At 42.2% G+C, this 17,564-nt stretch overlaps 1 protein-coding gene across 11 annotated transcripts in view; it reads right to left on the bottom strand.

The window, feature by feature from the left end:
- The window catches only part of dab2ipb (DAB2 interacting protein b), a 149,625-nt gene that overhangs the window by 62,529 nt on the left and 69,532 nt on the right, over window positions 1–17,564 (bottom strand). For 7 of the 11 annotated variants that reach the window (XM_056403006.1, XM_056403005.1, XM_056403008.1 and 4 more), the window contains 2 exons: window positions 14,311–14,432; window positions 6,991–7,109 (listed from right to left, as the gene is read on the bottom strand). In XM_056403006.1, the coding sequence (XP_056258981.1) occupies window positions 6,991–7,109; window positions 14,311–14,432 (241 nt within the window). The remainder of the gene's footprint in view (window positions 1–6,990; window positions 7,110–14,310; window positions 14,433–17,564) is intronic. The other 4 variants (XM_056403007.1, XM_056403013.1, XM_056403015.1 and 1 more) reach the window with 1 other exon arrangement.

Raw genomic sequence — 17,564 nt, forward strand, 5'->3', positions numbered from 1 at the left:
TAATCATCACTGATAAACACTGAATCAACATTTGAGAAGATCATGCAGCCAGTTTGTTTATCAGTAGATGAGCAAGTGAATGAATGGATGACAGTAAGCCAGAATGAACTGATGATACAATGATCGTTTCTCTTACTGAAATATGAAAGAAAAGGAATATTTCTGCATGTGTTGGAGGGAGTTAAACATGTGACCTTCAGCATCAGAGGAGTGGGACTGATGGAAGGAATGGGAGAGCTGGTGAAGGAAAGAGTCGGGAGTAAGCAAATGATGACAAATGTGAAAAAGAGGAGAGGTGAGGAGGAGAACGTTGGCACGGTTGCATGAAACAAAGAAGAGAGGGCACAGAGAGGAGAGAAGAGGATTCAGGGGGAAGTCTGTGAATGCTTGACTGGGTTTAATGTAGCAGAAATCCACCAGCGAACTGCAGCTCCCAACAACAGCTCCTAACATAACTGAGGGAAGCAGATAAGAAAAGCAAAGCGACAAATGATAGCAAGGCAGAAACGCACCAGAGAGACGGATAAAATAAACACACAAAGAGCAAGAGGACAAAGTCAAAGAGACCACTTCTAATATGAAGGGTTAATAGAGTTTGGGATGCTGGGAGAGCAAAAGCTGTCAGTGTGTAAGTCTGTAAGTAAGTGAGCGAGATGTGGAGGGAGATAGGAAGAGGACGAGGGGAGGGAACAATGGAAAAGGTTGGATATTACAGTCGGACCACCTGGGGAATGTTTACAGAATTTAATAACTCTAAATGTCATCACTTTATTGGATTTATGGATGGATGTCTTTCTCTCTCGCCATGCTGCTCTCTTTCCATCTTTTCACACACACACACACACACACACACACACACACACACACACACACACACACACACACACACACACACACACACACACACACACACACACACACACACACTTGCTAACACCCCCACCTGCAGCAATTACCATGGTACCCAATGCTGAAACTTTATGGAAAGATGGCAGGGGGTTTGTATCAAGGGCTCTTGAATGCTGTTACTGGCAGCCATTCAGAGGTAAAGCTAAACTGATACTGTACCACTGCTTCACTACCTTATATGGTCACTGATGTTTAACCTTCTATCTGTCGGTCCGAAGCAAGATTAACAGAGGAGCAGACATTCAAAACCCTAATGCTAAACACCATACTGTGTGTGTCCATGTTGCTGTGCAGAGAGTCATGTCTACTTCGAGGTACTTCTGCACAATCTGACCGAGCTATTTTCATATGTAAAAGAATCATGGTTCCCGGGGGGCTGTTGAACCATTAAGGACCAGAGGTTATGTCCTCAGCATTGCTCCTGGAAATGTTCGTAGGTGTTTTAATGACCTGAGTAGGAATTTGTAATTACATACAAATTACACACAGAGTTTCTATCTTTAAGTGCGACTTATTTTAAGTGAAAAAAAAATGAAACAAAGTAAAGTTAATATGAATTATTTTCCTTGAGAACAGAAGAATGCTTTGAAACAGTATTAAAACAAGTATCTAGGGAGATAAAAATAGAAAATAATTCAGACTAATTAAATAACACAGATTTAACTGATGTAATTAAGGCTTCTGAGCTCACTCAGTATTTTAAAATCCTGAATGAGGCATTAAATGGTTCCGTCATATGTGCATTGTGTGTAACGTTGATACTAGCTATATTAAGACCTAATAAGTCAAAGCGAATGTTTATTTACTTTCCCCGTGCTTTAGGTCGTGTTGTTATGTCTTTGTCTCGTCGTAGTTGCAAATGTGTGCATTTTCTTATTTCCATCCTTTGTCTATATCCCCTTATTTTGTTCAGCAGCCTTTCCCAGCATGCATCTATAAGATCTCTCTGTGTACACTATAGAGTTCCCCGCAATGCAAACATAATTAAAGGATATGCTGAGCAGATTGCCTGAGACATGCGAGACAGAGGAAAGAAACAGGAAGAGAAATACGGATGCAATACATCTGTTCAGCCATTTTATCCATCTGCTAATATTCAGAGCTGAAGTCTGTGAGTGACGGCAAAAAAAGGCTTTCCTGCTGTGTTATTGAAGCAGTCTTTCCATAAAAACGCATGACTCATTGGTGCCCACAGTGCTGAGATCTGCAGTTACTTTAACACACACACACACACACACACACACACACACACACACACACACACACACACACACACACACACACGCACACGTACACACACACAGTTATGCATACAATTACAGACACGGAATCACAAACATATAATCACAATCAGTCATTTACATCCAACCACTACTGTGGCCACTGGCCACAAAATCCAGACAGACAAGTATTCCCATTACAGGGGGAGGGGCTGGAGAGACAGGAAGATGGAGGGTGGGTACTGTCAACAGAGATGATGTCATACAGGACTTGGGTGCTTTCAGGGAAGCTGTAGAGGGTAAGTGTGTGTGTGTGTGTGTGTGTGTGTGTGTGTGTGTGTGTGTGTGTGTGTGTGTGTGTGTGTGTGCAAGTATGTATTTACACAGGGGGCGAGATTTTGTAGGTGTGGCAGGTTGTTATAAGCCTGGTAGGAGTACAGCAATGTCAACGTCAGTCAAGATCCAACACACACACACACACACACACACACACAGACACAGACACAGACACACACACACACACACACACACACACACACACACACACACACACACACACACACACACACACACACACACACACACACACACACACACACACACACTGAAGCACTTCTTTCTTGTGCACTTAATGAGTCAGACAATACACAAATAACCCTGAATTACAAAGGCCAGCAACATCTGGCATGACGCAACGGGGAGTAAAGCAGCAGAGAGAAGAGAGAGTGAGAGACAGGGACATGACTAAAGGAAACACAGGAACATGTATTTTTACATTCAGCGTTTCTTAACAAAATGTACTGTATTTACCCCTGAGGTAAAGCAACTGTGTTGAACGGTGTTCTTGCTCATGGTGTAAATGAATGTTTATCACCTTTTTCTCTTCTTTTATTGGCACAAGATGCTTCTTTGCATGTTACCAACACCTATTGGTGATCAATAGAAAAGGATGAAACCAGCCGGTATCCTTGTGCATGGACCCTCTAGTAAAAACATTGACATAGAGCTGTTAGTGTTAATAACTTCACAAGGTACCTTTTAAATACTTATTAGTTACTCCGAGTGTTTACATACATGTTCTGCCTTGAAATAAAACTACATCCTCTGTACAATTGTAAATTGCAAAAACAGAGAGGCAAATGCAAGAACTAACTTTATGAGATAATTGCATATCTGCAAAATAATCATTGTAAAAAATAAATATCTGCTGAGTGTTTATTAAAAAAAAAAAGATGCAATCAACCCCACGGTATTACTCCACTGTCCAACCACACCACTCTGGATATAAAAGCCATGTTGCAACCACTGCAATGATATCCATCTGTGCGTCCAGGCAAGGTCAGTGTAGAGCATCAGATGAGAAAACAGAAGCTGGTGAGGGTCACATCATCTATGACACTAAAAAAACATGTAGAGCAGCAGAGAGCAACAGGACATTATCAGGTCAGCACACAAAATAATAACAGACCACTGCACGGAGAAACCTGATCATACTGAAACAAACACACAATAACCTACATTTGTCCAGTGTCAATAAACGGCATCTTTTGCAACTGCAACATCAGTTGTGAATTCTATAAATAAAGGCCTATAAACATGGACCTTCTGGCCAAGAAATAGGTTCACAAAATACACAATTCTTGATTTAATTTGATTAACAGTTTATAGTTATTAAGGTTTATAGTTAGTAATTCATATAATACATATTACATGGATATGTATTTGCATGTCTATTTGCTGGTAATTCACTGGTATTGTAGTTTGCTTGCCCACCACAAACGTGTCCCCGAATCTGTTGGCATGGCTTCCTCATTTCAGCTGAATCTTGTGTTTATCAGTAGCTTTTGAGCAGAAAAGCTCCTACAATTATTCAGCTGACTGTAAGTTGCATTGTAAACAAGGTTTCCCATCCTGCTGCCCTAATAATTACCTCGACTGCGACAGTAAAAGCTGGGAGTGTAAATTGTGCACCATGACATTATGCCACATTATCTCCTCATCTTACCCTGAAAAAAAAATAACGTGTCTATATTTTCAAGATGTTTTAAATCATAAACAGATATTATTTCTTTTAAGCAAAATAATCTAATCATTTGTTGTGTGCAGTGTTGCAGTGCGCGCCCACACATTTGCCGTCTCTGCTTTGCTAAAGATAAGGAGTGTTCGGTGAGTGTCCAGGCTCTGATTAACACAGATGAATATTTCATTTTAGACGTCCAGCTGCTCCTCATCTGCAGGTCTCTCTCCTGAGACCGCCCGAGGCTACAGGACCTAACAATGTCATCACAGCTCACACACACAAACACACACTGAAAATGTGTGCGTGTCCACGTGATGCCGAGTATCTACTCTCCTCAAATGATTATAAAAATACAAACAAATACGTGGCTGTCAGAGTAATCATAATATAATCTCCTATAACATTTAAGTAAAGTAATTAACCTCATATACATAATAGAGAAACACATAACCTTCACACCACATCATGTAGAGCACAATGAGATCCAGTAACGGTCAGTGTTTGAGATGTACAGCGAATACTAAATGTTCCCCGCATGCACTGCATCTCTCGCATTCAAGGCTGCACATCTGCACACCAGGGAGTTTTCGGGGTATAGGATTCCCCTCCCTCCTCCCTCCATCTCTACTTTGTCTCATCATCTCTCTTCCATCTTCTTCCAGTTCCCAAGCCTGCCTTCTTCTTCTGCAGTGTTTTCTGCCCTGTGGGGAAGCTGCTCCTAGGCTGGCAGGGAGTGTCACTGACTCCTCTCACAGCACATTACTCTGTCGTTCCGTATCTTTTTCATGCTTTCTCCCTCTTTTTTACACACAAACACAAATACAAAAGTTCACACACACACACACACACACACACACACACACACACACACACACACACACACACACACACACACACACACACACACACACACACACACACACACACACACACACACACACAACACACACACACACACACACACACACACACACACACACACACACACACACACACACACATGCTGCTACTATATCCGTCTCTCACCCCCATATAACATCCTAGAAGAGTGAAGGTACCGGATCGTATTCTTCTGCTGCATAAGGATATGTGTATGGAGCAGTCATTATATAGAGTCAGTGTGTGCATTTGCAAGTGAGGTGTGCATGTGTGTTTCTGTGTTAAACCAGGTGAGATAAGACAACCCCTGGACATTCCAATTTCCTGTCCGATATTTGCCGTCTTCCCCGAGCGCTTTATCAGGGGGAAACACATAAATGCTGATGGGTTAGGAAACCTTACTACTGTTTGAAAAATAGAGAAAAGGGGGAGTGAAATTGGAGAGTGATGAGTTTGAAATGGATAGAAGGTAGCGAGGTTAGAAAGATAGAGGCTAGAAAGAATGAGTAGAAGTGGGAAAGAGAATGAGAAAAGAAAGCGAGTCAAAGGAGAAGAGGTATGAGCTCATTTTGTCTGACTGCACCAGAGGAACAGTTCACCATGTTCCACAATGAACAATTGGTAGCGTTCCCTTGTGATAGTTTGACAGTGATGTTAATGCCTCATTAAAAGTACGAAGCGAGGCAGCCATTCGGTTCCTAAGTTTTGAAACCAAAAGCCGTAGAATATCTCTTCAAACGCAGCACCTCTATTAATTAAAACCCACAGATGGACACCTTGGCTTTTTTCCAGACGCAGCAAAGATAAGCGCTGGAAATGATAGCTGTTACTCGTGCGTCGTGTATGGAGAGACCATCACAAATCCAGAGTGAGCGGGCAGCGTGGTTACGGGCCAACTTAGCCCGGTCTGGAATTCTAATTGACATCGTCAGGCGAGGGCAAATGTTTGCCAAGTGGCTGAGTTCCTGAGGAAATTAGGAGAAGTTCTCAGGAACTGACAATTATCAGAGCCTGAAGGAAAACACTATCACATGGGCAGAGCTGTGGCCAGAGCGGTCGACAAAGATCTGTTCAGTTTAGACTCTGAGGCTGCAGACGACAGAAATATATGCGAGACATCTTGCTGATGGTCATTTTTCTTCATATCCGTACATCACGTTACACAAGTAACTATTTCTGTCGAGCTTCAAGCCTAAAATGACCAATTGTGTGCAAGCAGAAAACAATATCCGAAAATAGAGACAATTCTTTAATCCTGTCTAAATCACAAGGGGTGAACTATTTGTAGCTCCGCTCCGTCTGTCTCAGGTCAATCACACAACATCTCCTTACTTGTCTATCCACAGCAGCGCTTTATGTGTTGGTGCTTTCTATGCCAACACAAAAAGCTTTCCCAAGTGAGTGCACTGGTTTACACGACCAAAACAAGTGTGTGGTGTGTTTACAGATCCGAGGCTATTCTGGGAAGTGGGTTGTTCGTTCCTAAAGGATTAACATGTGATTGATTAGAAAAAAGCTTCGTTTCTATGATGTGATTGGTGATGTCGACAGTACATTGAAAGTTTTCAATTTTCTTATTGAGGAAATGTTCTGTTGTGATCAGTGTTTGTGTTATTTCTTTTACCCAGCCCTAACGTCAAGACAAAGCGAACAAATCATATTTCAGTATAAGTCCAACTGTAACATAAACAAACACGCGACAGACCAGAGGAGATTCATCCTGTTTTACAGTGAGAAAGAGAGGAAGAGCAAGCTAGATTAGAAGTGACAGATTGGAGAGTCAGGATTCACTGGTTTTCACAATACACTGACAACACAACACACAAATGTCAACAGTGACCTGAATATCAAGCCATCAGACAGCGAGAGGCACCAGAACAGAAGAGACGCATGGACGAATCCAGCGTACAACAGCACACACAAGCATCACCGCAACCAGCCAACGAACGAACGAACACCCACCTGTCATTGTCCACGCTCCTGAAGCCAGGAAGGATGTGTCTGAAGCTGGAGTTGCGGTCAAGTTTGGGTTGACTCTTGGTGCGTTTTATCGAGCCCTTCAGACGTCGACTCAGAAAGCCCTGATGGAGAGAGACAGAGACAGTCAATAAGACAGTGTCACTGCAAGTTTGTGAGGGAAGTCTCCGAGATGTCAGTCACTAAGATCAACTTGGCAGCAGGACAGAACACATCAATACCAACATTTACGCCCCGCATTGTAAATCTGGCGAGGCCCCGATGTCATGAGGAGTTATAAGGGTAAACAAATGAGTATAGATCTTCATATCAGGCGGAGAGACTGTCAAAGTCAGGACAAAGTCAGATACAAAATATTTCCTGAATATAAAGCGACATAAAACCGCCATCAAAATCTAGCACATTCACATACAGGACCTTGACAAAAAAAAGAGGATTCTCAAAGAGCACAGACATAACAAGCTGGCAGGTCATACTTTTGGCAAAATTATAGGTTGTTTACTGCAGCGCTAGTTATGTCAGTATTTGTGACAAATTCTGCGACACAACAACACTGTGTTTTGTAATCATTTCCATACACTAATTCAGTGGATACACCCCTTTATTAGTTTGCTCATTCTTCCCTTTGTCTCAGCCTGTGTGTTTACTTCTTCTAACATCTGCAATCACACTCCCCCAAGCACCTCGCCATCTCCATGGCAACTGTTGGCTGGCATTAAGAGTGAGAGAACATGAACAAATGAGATGTGCTGCAGAAATCGCAGGATGTTGCAAGTTTTTCTACACAAAAACCTGATCTTCTTTTCAGCTTTTTATTTATTTATTTTTTTAAGATGCCAGTGCAGGGCAGGAGATCAAGAAGGAGGAGAATAATAAGAAGAGGATGAAAAAGAAGGACTGAATAAAGATGGTGTAAAGGAGAGTTGATAGGGCAACTTAAGAGGGTGGCATAAAGAAGACAGAACTTTAACAAGTGAGCCAGATTGCAGGAGAAAGTACTAGACCAGGTAGTGTTCAGGCTCAGGTGCAGCTGTTATCAACAATGCAGCAGTTGATTCACTGATAGGCCGAGCCCCTTCAGGAGCCACCGTGTGGTGAAGACGCCCTGTCTGCAGTCAGTGCCTTAAACACATGTCATTCTAATACATGCACACATTTCACAGGACAGTGACAGGCGACACACAGCGAAAAAAAAGACCTCCCTCCGTCCCAGTCACGCCATTATCACACCTGTATAATTACCGCCTACAGTGTGAATAGGTCGCCCCGGGCAACAATGGGATAGGGTTAATTAGAGAGTGACTTCCAGACAGCCTGCCAGCTGATCACAGAGGAGCCACAGCATCCTGATGAACAACACCTGTCATCAGGAAGCACTCTGGGCTGGGAACAAAGACTTGCTAATGTCAGTATATTTAAGCTACCGCCAATCATGGGACTGTCAGTGTTTCATTAGTGTGTGCGTACGTGACTAAAATCAATAGCAGTGTCCTAATTCCATACTAGATGCTTATTTTTAGTTTTTAGTGTGTTCACACTGAAAAAACTGACTCAAGCAGACTTAAAACAGTTCGTATTCATACAAAAAAAAAGTTCAGGGTGTTGTTTATTTACACTAGTGTCCCACAATGCAATGCTCAAAGGAAATGGAGGAGTGTCTTCCAGCTGGTAAACATTACAACAAATTGGTGGTGAGACAGCTCGAGGAAGATCTCGGAAAACAAGACCAAGAAAAACAAATAAAGGCACAACTCCATTGATTTTACACATAAAGTTCACATCGCGGGGAGCACTACTCAGCCTGTGGAAGCAGTTACATAATTTCATCTGCGCCTCTGGAGGGAACTTTCTACAGTCTGAGAAAACAACTCAGTTTGGACCTGGAGACGGCGAATTTATAACAGAAACCTTGTGTTACAAACTGGGCTAAAGAGTGTGAAATCTGTGGGACTTTCCCAGGCAGGGAAAAGTCTACGGAACCAAGTTGCATTATGGGTAATGTAGGAGCCAGTGTTTTTGGAGCTCAATCCATGCATCTCTTGAACTTTATGGAAGTCCAATACTGAACTGCTGGAGCAGCCATTTAAGTCATTGCAAACACACTTTGCATTCTTTTTATGAAGTTAAACTGGCAATGCAAGTACTGCATTACTCCCTGTTAGGGGAAAGTACACCGATTTTATTTTACAATGAAAATGCCTATATACCACATATTGTATGCAATTAGCATGTACCGTTTGTGCTGCTACTACAGATTTCTTAAGGTTTTGAGGATCTAATACATTTTCACTTCCATTTCATTTTCATTTTTTCTTTGTTGAAACATCCTTTACTGTCTGCATACTTGATAACGATCCAGTTTTGTAGCCACGGTAGTAACTCTCCGCTGACATGATGACATGGTATATGCCTATATGTAAGCCTATAAGACAAGTGGGCAGCAAATGGCTTACTATTGCTACCTGCCACCAGTGAACTCTGTTCAGTGGCTATTAGCTAAATGAACAGGGCTGAGTCACTGCTGTTACTGAGCGAGACAACCGAGGCTCTTGACAGGGTTGCTTTCTGAATCAAACTCACCCCCTCTCTCAAGTATTGGCCACATAAATACATCATTCACTCTGTATATAATGTGCATGTGGGTGTGTGGGCATGCGGTTAAATTAGAATAGACGGCATTGTTCCTTGGACTGTGTTTTGCATGACCCTCGGATTAGCTCCCTCAACGACATGACAAGTGGACTTAAGAAGATTTTCACTTTTTGATGGCAAAGATGGCGATGCAGTAGAAAATCGGTAACACCCACGCATATGCACAAACACTGACACACACCTGTTCTCATTTCTGCATATCATCATTCACAATCCCCTCCAAATTCATAGTAATTCCATGGCTCTTCCCCCGTTGCCCCCAGAGAGAGTGTGTGCCTGCTGCTGTTGGCATATTCACAGCTAACAAATTAAAATGCTTCCCTTTTTTCCCATCCGCAGAAACCTGTCCCTGTAGGCGAGGTGGATTGATTAGTGGCTGCTCGTTCTGTTTTTACTTCTCTCCTTCTCCTGATGGATGGACTCTGAAGAGTGTGAGGGGGGGAAAGAGCGAGAGAAGCCAAGAAGGAACACAAACCTATGATTTCTCTGATTATTTTGTATTCCTTCGTCTCTCTTTCGCTCGCTTAAGTGCATGTGGACAGCGATCTGACTTTAAAAATACTACTCTCTAACTAATTCTGCCTGTCAGAGCTCTGGCAGAGCTATTGGACGGGGTGAAGGTCAGCAGATATGAACAGCCTTTTCTCCCACTTAAAAATCAGTCAGTAAGGATGACTGATGCCTATATTAACACCAGATTAAACCCCAAGGGAGGTATGACATACTGGGAGCACTGCAAAAATGTTGGCATTTTATTTGCCTTCAGCACTTACTCATACAGGACGACTGAGAGAGCAAGAGGAAAAAATATGCAGGGAGACAGAAAAAGATAGAGACATGTCGAGAAAAAGAGAGAGACGGTAAAAAACAGAGAGGACAGAAATAGAGGTGAGACCAGTCAAAAAATTGAGAAAACGATTCCTGTCAGGGAGGGATGTGCAAAAGGAGCCGGAATAAATAGAAAAAAAGTGGAGCACAATGTGGAGGTGGCAGAGCAGGAGTTGATAGAAAAAAGCAATAGAATGAAACTAAATGAGAGGGAAACTGAGGAGAAAAGTGCAGCAAATGAGTGACAAGGTTACCGGAGGATCAGGGCTCAGCAGAGCACAGCACCAGCTGCAGAGGGAATCAAGCTACAGCTGCAATAAAAAGATGGTGGTTTATCTCCTGATCAGTCCTTGTCTTAGCAGATGTTGTTTCCACATGACATTGGTCGTTACATAAAGTTTGACCTCTCCCCATTATGTCTTGGTGTATGTGATCAGTCCTTAAAAGCAACATGGCCAGTGGCTCCAACGTGCATAATGAAAAATGACACCTAATGAGATGTCATACATCATGTCATTGTTCTATTGTGTGATAAAGAAATAAATACATTGACTCGTGGGAATTCCCCAGTGAAGCTTGATTGAATGATACCTATAAATATCAATGAATGAACAAAATGAATTAATTTCTGACATCACAAATCTGTGTTTGGTCTGTTTTTTCTGCAACGTTTGACCCTTAATGTTCCATTTTGCAGACACCTACTTATACACAGAAACATGATAAGGCTATTGTAGCCTGTGCAACCTGACAGGGGGGCATTACAGTGTCACGTGTTAGTGTGAATTTCAATAAGCTCTTTAATTATTCCACATTTCTACGGTTGACAGCTAATTAGGAGAAGGAGGGGAAGGAATAATCTGATTCAACATTCATCCTCGAAGGGGAGGAGAGCGTGGTTTTCACCGACCCTGCAGCCCCGGCGTATTGTGCTCGGTCTGGGGGGAATTTGGTGGCTGTGGAAAGAATGTGTTTGTCCATATTTACTATGTACCTTGTTTACAGTGCCCCTGTGTGTGTGTGTGTGTGTGTGTGTGTGTGTGTGTGTGTGTGTGTATGACAGTGCATAATAGGCTTGCATACTTGATTGTAATCTTAGCCTGTCCAAGCCCATTAAATCAGCAATAAGAGGACAGCTCAATTTTATCGCTGTGCTTTTTTTCTTTTTTGTTTGTTTTGTTTTGTTTTTTTTTTCATGAAATTAAAGCAACAAGTTAATTCTATTCCCTTGGCTTCACAATTCCAGGCTTCCTTAATGGGAGCTGATAGAATCAGTGCCTGGACAATCAGCAGGGTGTTCCCTGCTTCCATATCAACCTCTCTTGTCCCCTCTCTAGCACAACCTGATGAAAACAAGAGACATACCTGTCCAATTAGACCCCCTGCTATTATCTGAGAGGAGAGGGGGGTAGCGAGAATGTAGTCAGGGAGAGATTGGATAAGGAGCTAAGCTACAATTGAGAATCAATCCAGTCAGCTAGAGCAATCAGCAGGACATGGACGTGACAGACTTAGATAAGGTTTGTTTGTCAGCTCTTTAAACAAGCACTGAATAAAAGAAACTACTAAGTTCTAACTTTTATATTTAATGTATGCAATCTTCTGCTATTTCTGAATTGGTTGTGGAAGATTAGGCTTTGGAGAGATTTTAGTTTTGTCCATGGCTGCTGGTGAGAAATTGTTTTTGAGAAGCGCTGTGAATGATGTGCCTATGTGTGTGCACGCGCGCGTGTGGAATCCATTTGTGTGTGCAGACAACGAACTCAGTCTGCAAAGAACATGAGAGAAAAACATTTTGACAGATTTAGCTCAAGGCCTAGGAGGGGTACTTTAGATGTCACCACAACTCTTTTCACTGGAGGGAGAGGAGTGAGGGGTGGTTTGTCATTGCTTAAAGTGGGAGATTCAGACGAGAGGGACGAGAATATGGCCGCCAGCCTACTTGTCTTCCTGTTTTCATCCCAACATTTCTGTGTGCCACCATGCCGGTATCCCGCTCCTCTGCCCACCCATCTACATACTGTATCTGTTGTGTTTTTTCCCATTGTGTACTGTGTACTGTATCCTTTTGATCAGTATTTGATAAATCAGCAAAACCCTACCGGTGTCCTTAAACATTTATTACTTATTGAACTTAAAATTAAGCAATTTAAGGTGAACATCAACAAAATTTAGTCAAATATCATTTGTTTATTGGCTTGTATCCAGCAGAAGTTGATGAAAAAGTTGGAATGGGGATCTTTCTTTAAATGACTTAGTTTGCTGTGCTACCATCAGAGGCCAGAAGGGGGCGGTACAAGGAAAAGTGCAGGAGAGGTTCAAACTCAGTCTGAGGAAGCTTTCTTTGTGGAAGACGACTCCGCTGCTTAGCTATAAGCCCACAGAAGTAAGTTAAGTGGTCATGTGATTGAGACAGGATGACTTTGCTGCAGTGCTCCTCTCCTCTCTCTTCCCTGGAGAGTACAAGGAGCTGCTTAAGAGACACTTAATCAATATTTAGCCCTTCCGTCTGACCCTTCCTGTCTCCTACAAGCTTTTGGTTCTTCTCTTCTTTTTTACATCTCTCTCTCTCTTTATCTGCTCATTCATTCATGGTCATAAAAAAACAATCTTCACAATCTTTCACCAGAGCTGACACCAGTATGAATGCAGTCACACACACAGCAAGTAACTATTCCCACAGAAACAACACTTCCACTTTTTTACGGGAACAGATGTGATTCAGGAATCTGCTCGTCGAGCTGTGGTTATTTTATACATGCAACTCCACAAATAAAGTTAAAACAGTATCAGAGCATGAAACACTTTATTCGCACTCTGCTGGTGGTCCAACGACAGTGGGTCTAGCCTACTTGTGTTTTTGTATTTACTGTGGGCTTTTACTAAGCCTGTGAGACAAGCTGGTTTGATTGATGTAGAGAGTGAACGGTAAATTTAAGTGACGCTTTGAGTTCTGGTGGTGATAAAAAAAAAAAGGAATCAAAAAGGAGGAATTGAAAGAAATAAGTATATTGTTTCTATTTTCAGGAAGAACATAAAAATGTCTTTTAGCACTTCACTTTCGCCCATTAGTGTACCTGCTAAGCCGTCACGAAGGCTGGAAGTTTACATGAAGCTGGAGGATTGTTTATGAGAGACTGAGTGCTGAGTGCTGGCGGCCCTGCTGGCCTAACATCTACTGTTTACAGTTCACCTCTGGGTCGTCATCTCCCCACTCATTATTTATTAATGGAAATGTGCACTGCTAATTGCTAATTATCTTTAAATTGATGACTCATGGTGGAATTTTTTGCTTCATTAACTGGCTGTTTATCTGTTGAATTAAACATGGCAGAAAGCATACTGGATTTGAATATGAGCAAGATGACAGACAAAGGACTGCTGTGTGTGTGTGTGTGTGTGTGTGTGTGTGTGTGTGTGTGTGTGTTTTTGACGGAGAGGAAGAGACGATGTGCTTATAAGTGAGTGAGTGACAGTGTTGTGTGTGCACAGGTGTGCGTGTGTTAGCTAACCTGAAGCATGTGAATTTTATTCAGTGTGAAATGCGATGAAAAATCACACAGGATGTAAAAAGTCAGTGTGTTGAATAAGCTCAAGATGTGTAGATGGATGATGTGCTGACGCCAAACATCAAAGGTCCAATTCCAATATTTGAAGTGAATGAGTGTCAGATTGGCATGGGTCCATCTGTACACCAGACCGGGCTTCTGTAGGCATTGATCTATAACTGACAGCCTCCTAAGGCAAACTAAGCTGGAGACAGAGAGAAAGCCAGAGGGTAAAACAAACAGAGAGGACAGAGATGGTACATAAAAACACACTCACAGTACTCACGGTGACTCTGAAAGGTGTAGCAGCAGTGGACGAAGCCTCCATGGCGGGTGTGGTCTTGTCTGAGGAGCTGCCTGGCATGCTGCGTCGGCGTCCTGTCCTCTCTGGAGGAGACTCTGCAAAACAGAGAGATCTTTACACGATGGACTTTATCTTCACATTGTGAAAAATATATGTTTAAGAGTAGCTAATCAGTTTCACTTTCTTCCAGAAAGTTAGATGAGAGGATCAATATCACTCCTACGTTCTGTCTGTTAACTACGGAGAAGAAACCAGGAGACAACTCCCTCAGTGTAAAGACCGGAAGCGAAGGGAAACAGCTGCATCTCATTTTGAGGTTTGGACAGAAGCATGCTAGCTGGTTCCCCGTGGACTCAGTCTTAATGCTAAGATAAGCTAATTGGATACTGGCTCTTGTTTAACATTTAAAGGAGGAAAGGATAATAAACAAAGCTAACTATTTAGCGTGCAGGCATGAAAATGACACCGAACTTCTTGTCTAGCTCTGCAATAAAAAGAGTAGGTGTATTTCCCACAATTTATTCACTGTGTTTCTTTACTTTGTGCCAGTGTGGTGCACATGCTGTGTGATTGGCCAACAGCGTGTTATCCCTCTACCTGCCTCTACATGGTCTGATGAAACTCACACAAACACACGGGAGAACAGGAAGGAGTCAGACAGATCTTCAAACTGAGCTACAACACTGAACTAAAAGGCCGTGCTTTGGCACTGTTAGTGTGTTGGAAATAGGGGAGTGGAGTTTGGGGTGCCGTACAGGCCTGAACTCAGACTAGCGTGAAATGGGTTCAATTTCAAACTCAAGACATTTTTGCTGCCAGTGACAGTTTTGATATAGGTGAAACTTTTTTTTCATTTAAGCACGATAAACTCAAACCTTAGCTTAAGATGTTCAAAGCTTTGAGACATCTGTTTGTACGTGGCAGATCAAAGGCAAAAGTTTCATGAGAATGTTTGTCGGTCATGTCTTCCATTTATTTGATTTGATTCGATTTGATTTAAAGAGGTTAACACAGGATTGCATCTTATAGCTTATTTCTGCATACATACATCAATTATCCCATCTCAGGGTTCAGGGATTCATTTCCTGATTTTCCTCATCGTTTCCCTGTTTACTGAACTTATCTGCATCAGTTATCTTTTTATCTCGTGTGTGTGTGGCTATCTAATTGTTGCTCTGAACCTGGGGAGACAGTACAGCCCAGCATCAGATCAGTGAGAGAGATGTGAAAGAGCTCTGAAGTGAAAGACCGTGCCTATGTGTGTTAGCAGCAAATCTGGACATGTCCGGGAGGAATGTGAGCGTTATTGAACATGCAAGTCCCCACAGATTTCAGATAGCCGCTGACTGCTAGCTCACAGGTACAGAGCAGAGTATCAGTACGGCAGACAGCCGGTGAAATAATATAACTCCACACGATAAATTCAAAGTTGTTTATCTGTACGTATATCGCAACTTTAAGTACAGGACAGTGTAACATTTCACAGCAGAGCAGCTGTTTAAAGCCCACAATGAAAGTCCCAGTTAAGTCAACAGATTTTTCATCTGGGGTGCAGAGTGAACGGTGCATAAATATCAAGCCCGCAAAAAAAAAAAAAAGGAAAATGTGTCTAATCAGGCCAGATGCTGATATAATCATGGCACCATCTACAGGCCTTTGTGAAACAGTCATTGCATCACTGCGGCCATGTTAGATCATTTAGATGAGATCTCTGACTGTCTGTAACACTGGAAACTAATGAAATTAGTGTTAAGTGTGTGCGGCAGTGTGACTCTAATCAGGATGAAACTGCATTATAAAGCAAATCGACCTCACACACAGACACACACACACACACATACACACACACTACACTGTAGTATATAATGTATTAGGAGTGTTCCATTTTATTTTATTGGGTAACTCCCCCAGACTTCACATCCAATGCAACATTTCTGGACTCGCAACACAACAGGCTGTTTTACGCAAGAAACCTAATGGGATCATCAGTGCCCAGCAATACATGACTGATGTTGGTCTGGATTTGGCAACACTAAGAGTGTGGAGTGGAGTTTTTCCCTAAAATCTGACTCTCCATCCGTGATTTGTCAGTTGTCTCACTGAGTGGCAGCTCTGGGTGTAATTTTAGAAAGGGCCCTTGACAAACACTAAAAATGCAATATGATTCTAACGGCTGTGAGGAAGTGAACGCTGTGGGGGCGTGGGCACATGAAAACCTCTCCAATCTATTTTCATGGTACAGTGTTTAATAAAAAAAAAAAAAAAGGTACATTTCACATCAAAATATTCAAATAAACACATTCCAATTCAAAATGCCTGTCCTGTCCTCGTTGTAACAAACAAATGAGGTGGCATTGAAATATCTGCTGCCATGACAACAAGTGTATTTAATCCTTTTAAATCGGAAAATCATTCATGAGGAAACGGCACTGATAAGAATTAAGTCAGCCGTCTGAATTTCTGTTTCTTGTCACAAATTATTTCTGCGCTCAACTTCATTTGCTTTACCCCTCTAGTTTGCTTCATTTCTTAACGGAAATCTCCCCACTTGTACACAGCTGGCTGCAACAAGCGCTCACAGCAAAGCTCGCGCACACACAACACACACATCACACACAACACACACATCGTTTAGTTGTGAACTAATTGCTGTGTGAAACTGCACTGCATGCTTCCACATGTTTTCACCATCTGTGTGGTAATGTTTCCCTACAAAATGCATGGAAAATTTCCCCTTGCTATAACTAATGTGTCTGACTTCTAGCCCCCCGAAACCAGCAGCAAACAGTAAGCAGACGCTCGCGCTCAATAAAACTTAAATTAAAACACCAATTCAAACCTGAATCCTAAAGTCAATCATCAAAGAGCTGTTTTGCACAACACGTGGCGGCCTGTCTGGGATTGTTAACACTTCTCATTTCGAGCAGTCTGTCTAACAGCTGTTGACTGAGATTATTTTGGTATCTGAAGGTGTATGAGTGTGTATGTGGGACAGCCCAGCATGCAAAGCTCTACTAGTAAGGTCAATCGAAGGAGCAGAGGGTCGACAGCTGTTAGGTCATAAGGTGAAGTATCTTTGCATCGTATCATTAAGCTGTTATTTTCAATCTGTTCCCCTGTAATCCACTCCTCTTTTCCTTATCCTCCATCCTTACCATGATCACATCATTCGTGTTCCCCTCCCCCAATCTATTTTCTTCCCTGTGTGCTTTCCGATTAATATTTTC

This window comes from Seriola aureovittata, chromosome 18 (assembly GCF_021018895.1).
Source record: "Seriola aureovittata isolate HTS-2021-v1 ecotype China chromosome 18, ASM2101889v1, whole genome shotgun sequence".
NCBI classification, from domain to species: domain Eukaryota; kingdom Metazoa; phylum Chordata; class Actinopteri; order Carangiformes; family Carangidae; genus Seriola; species Seriola aureovittata.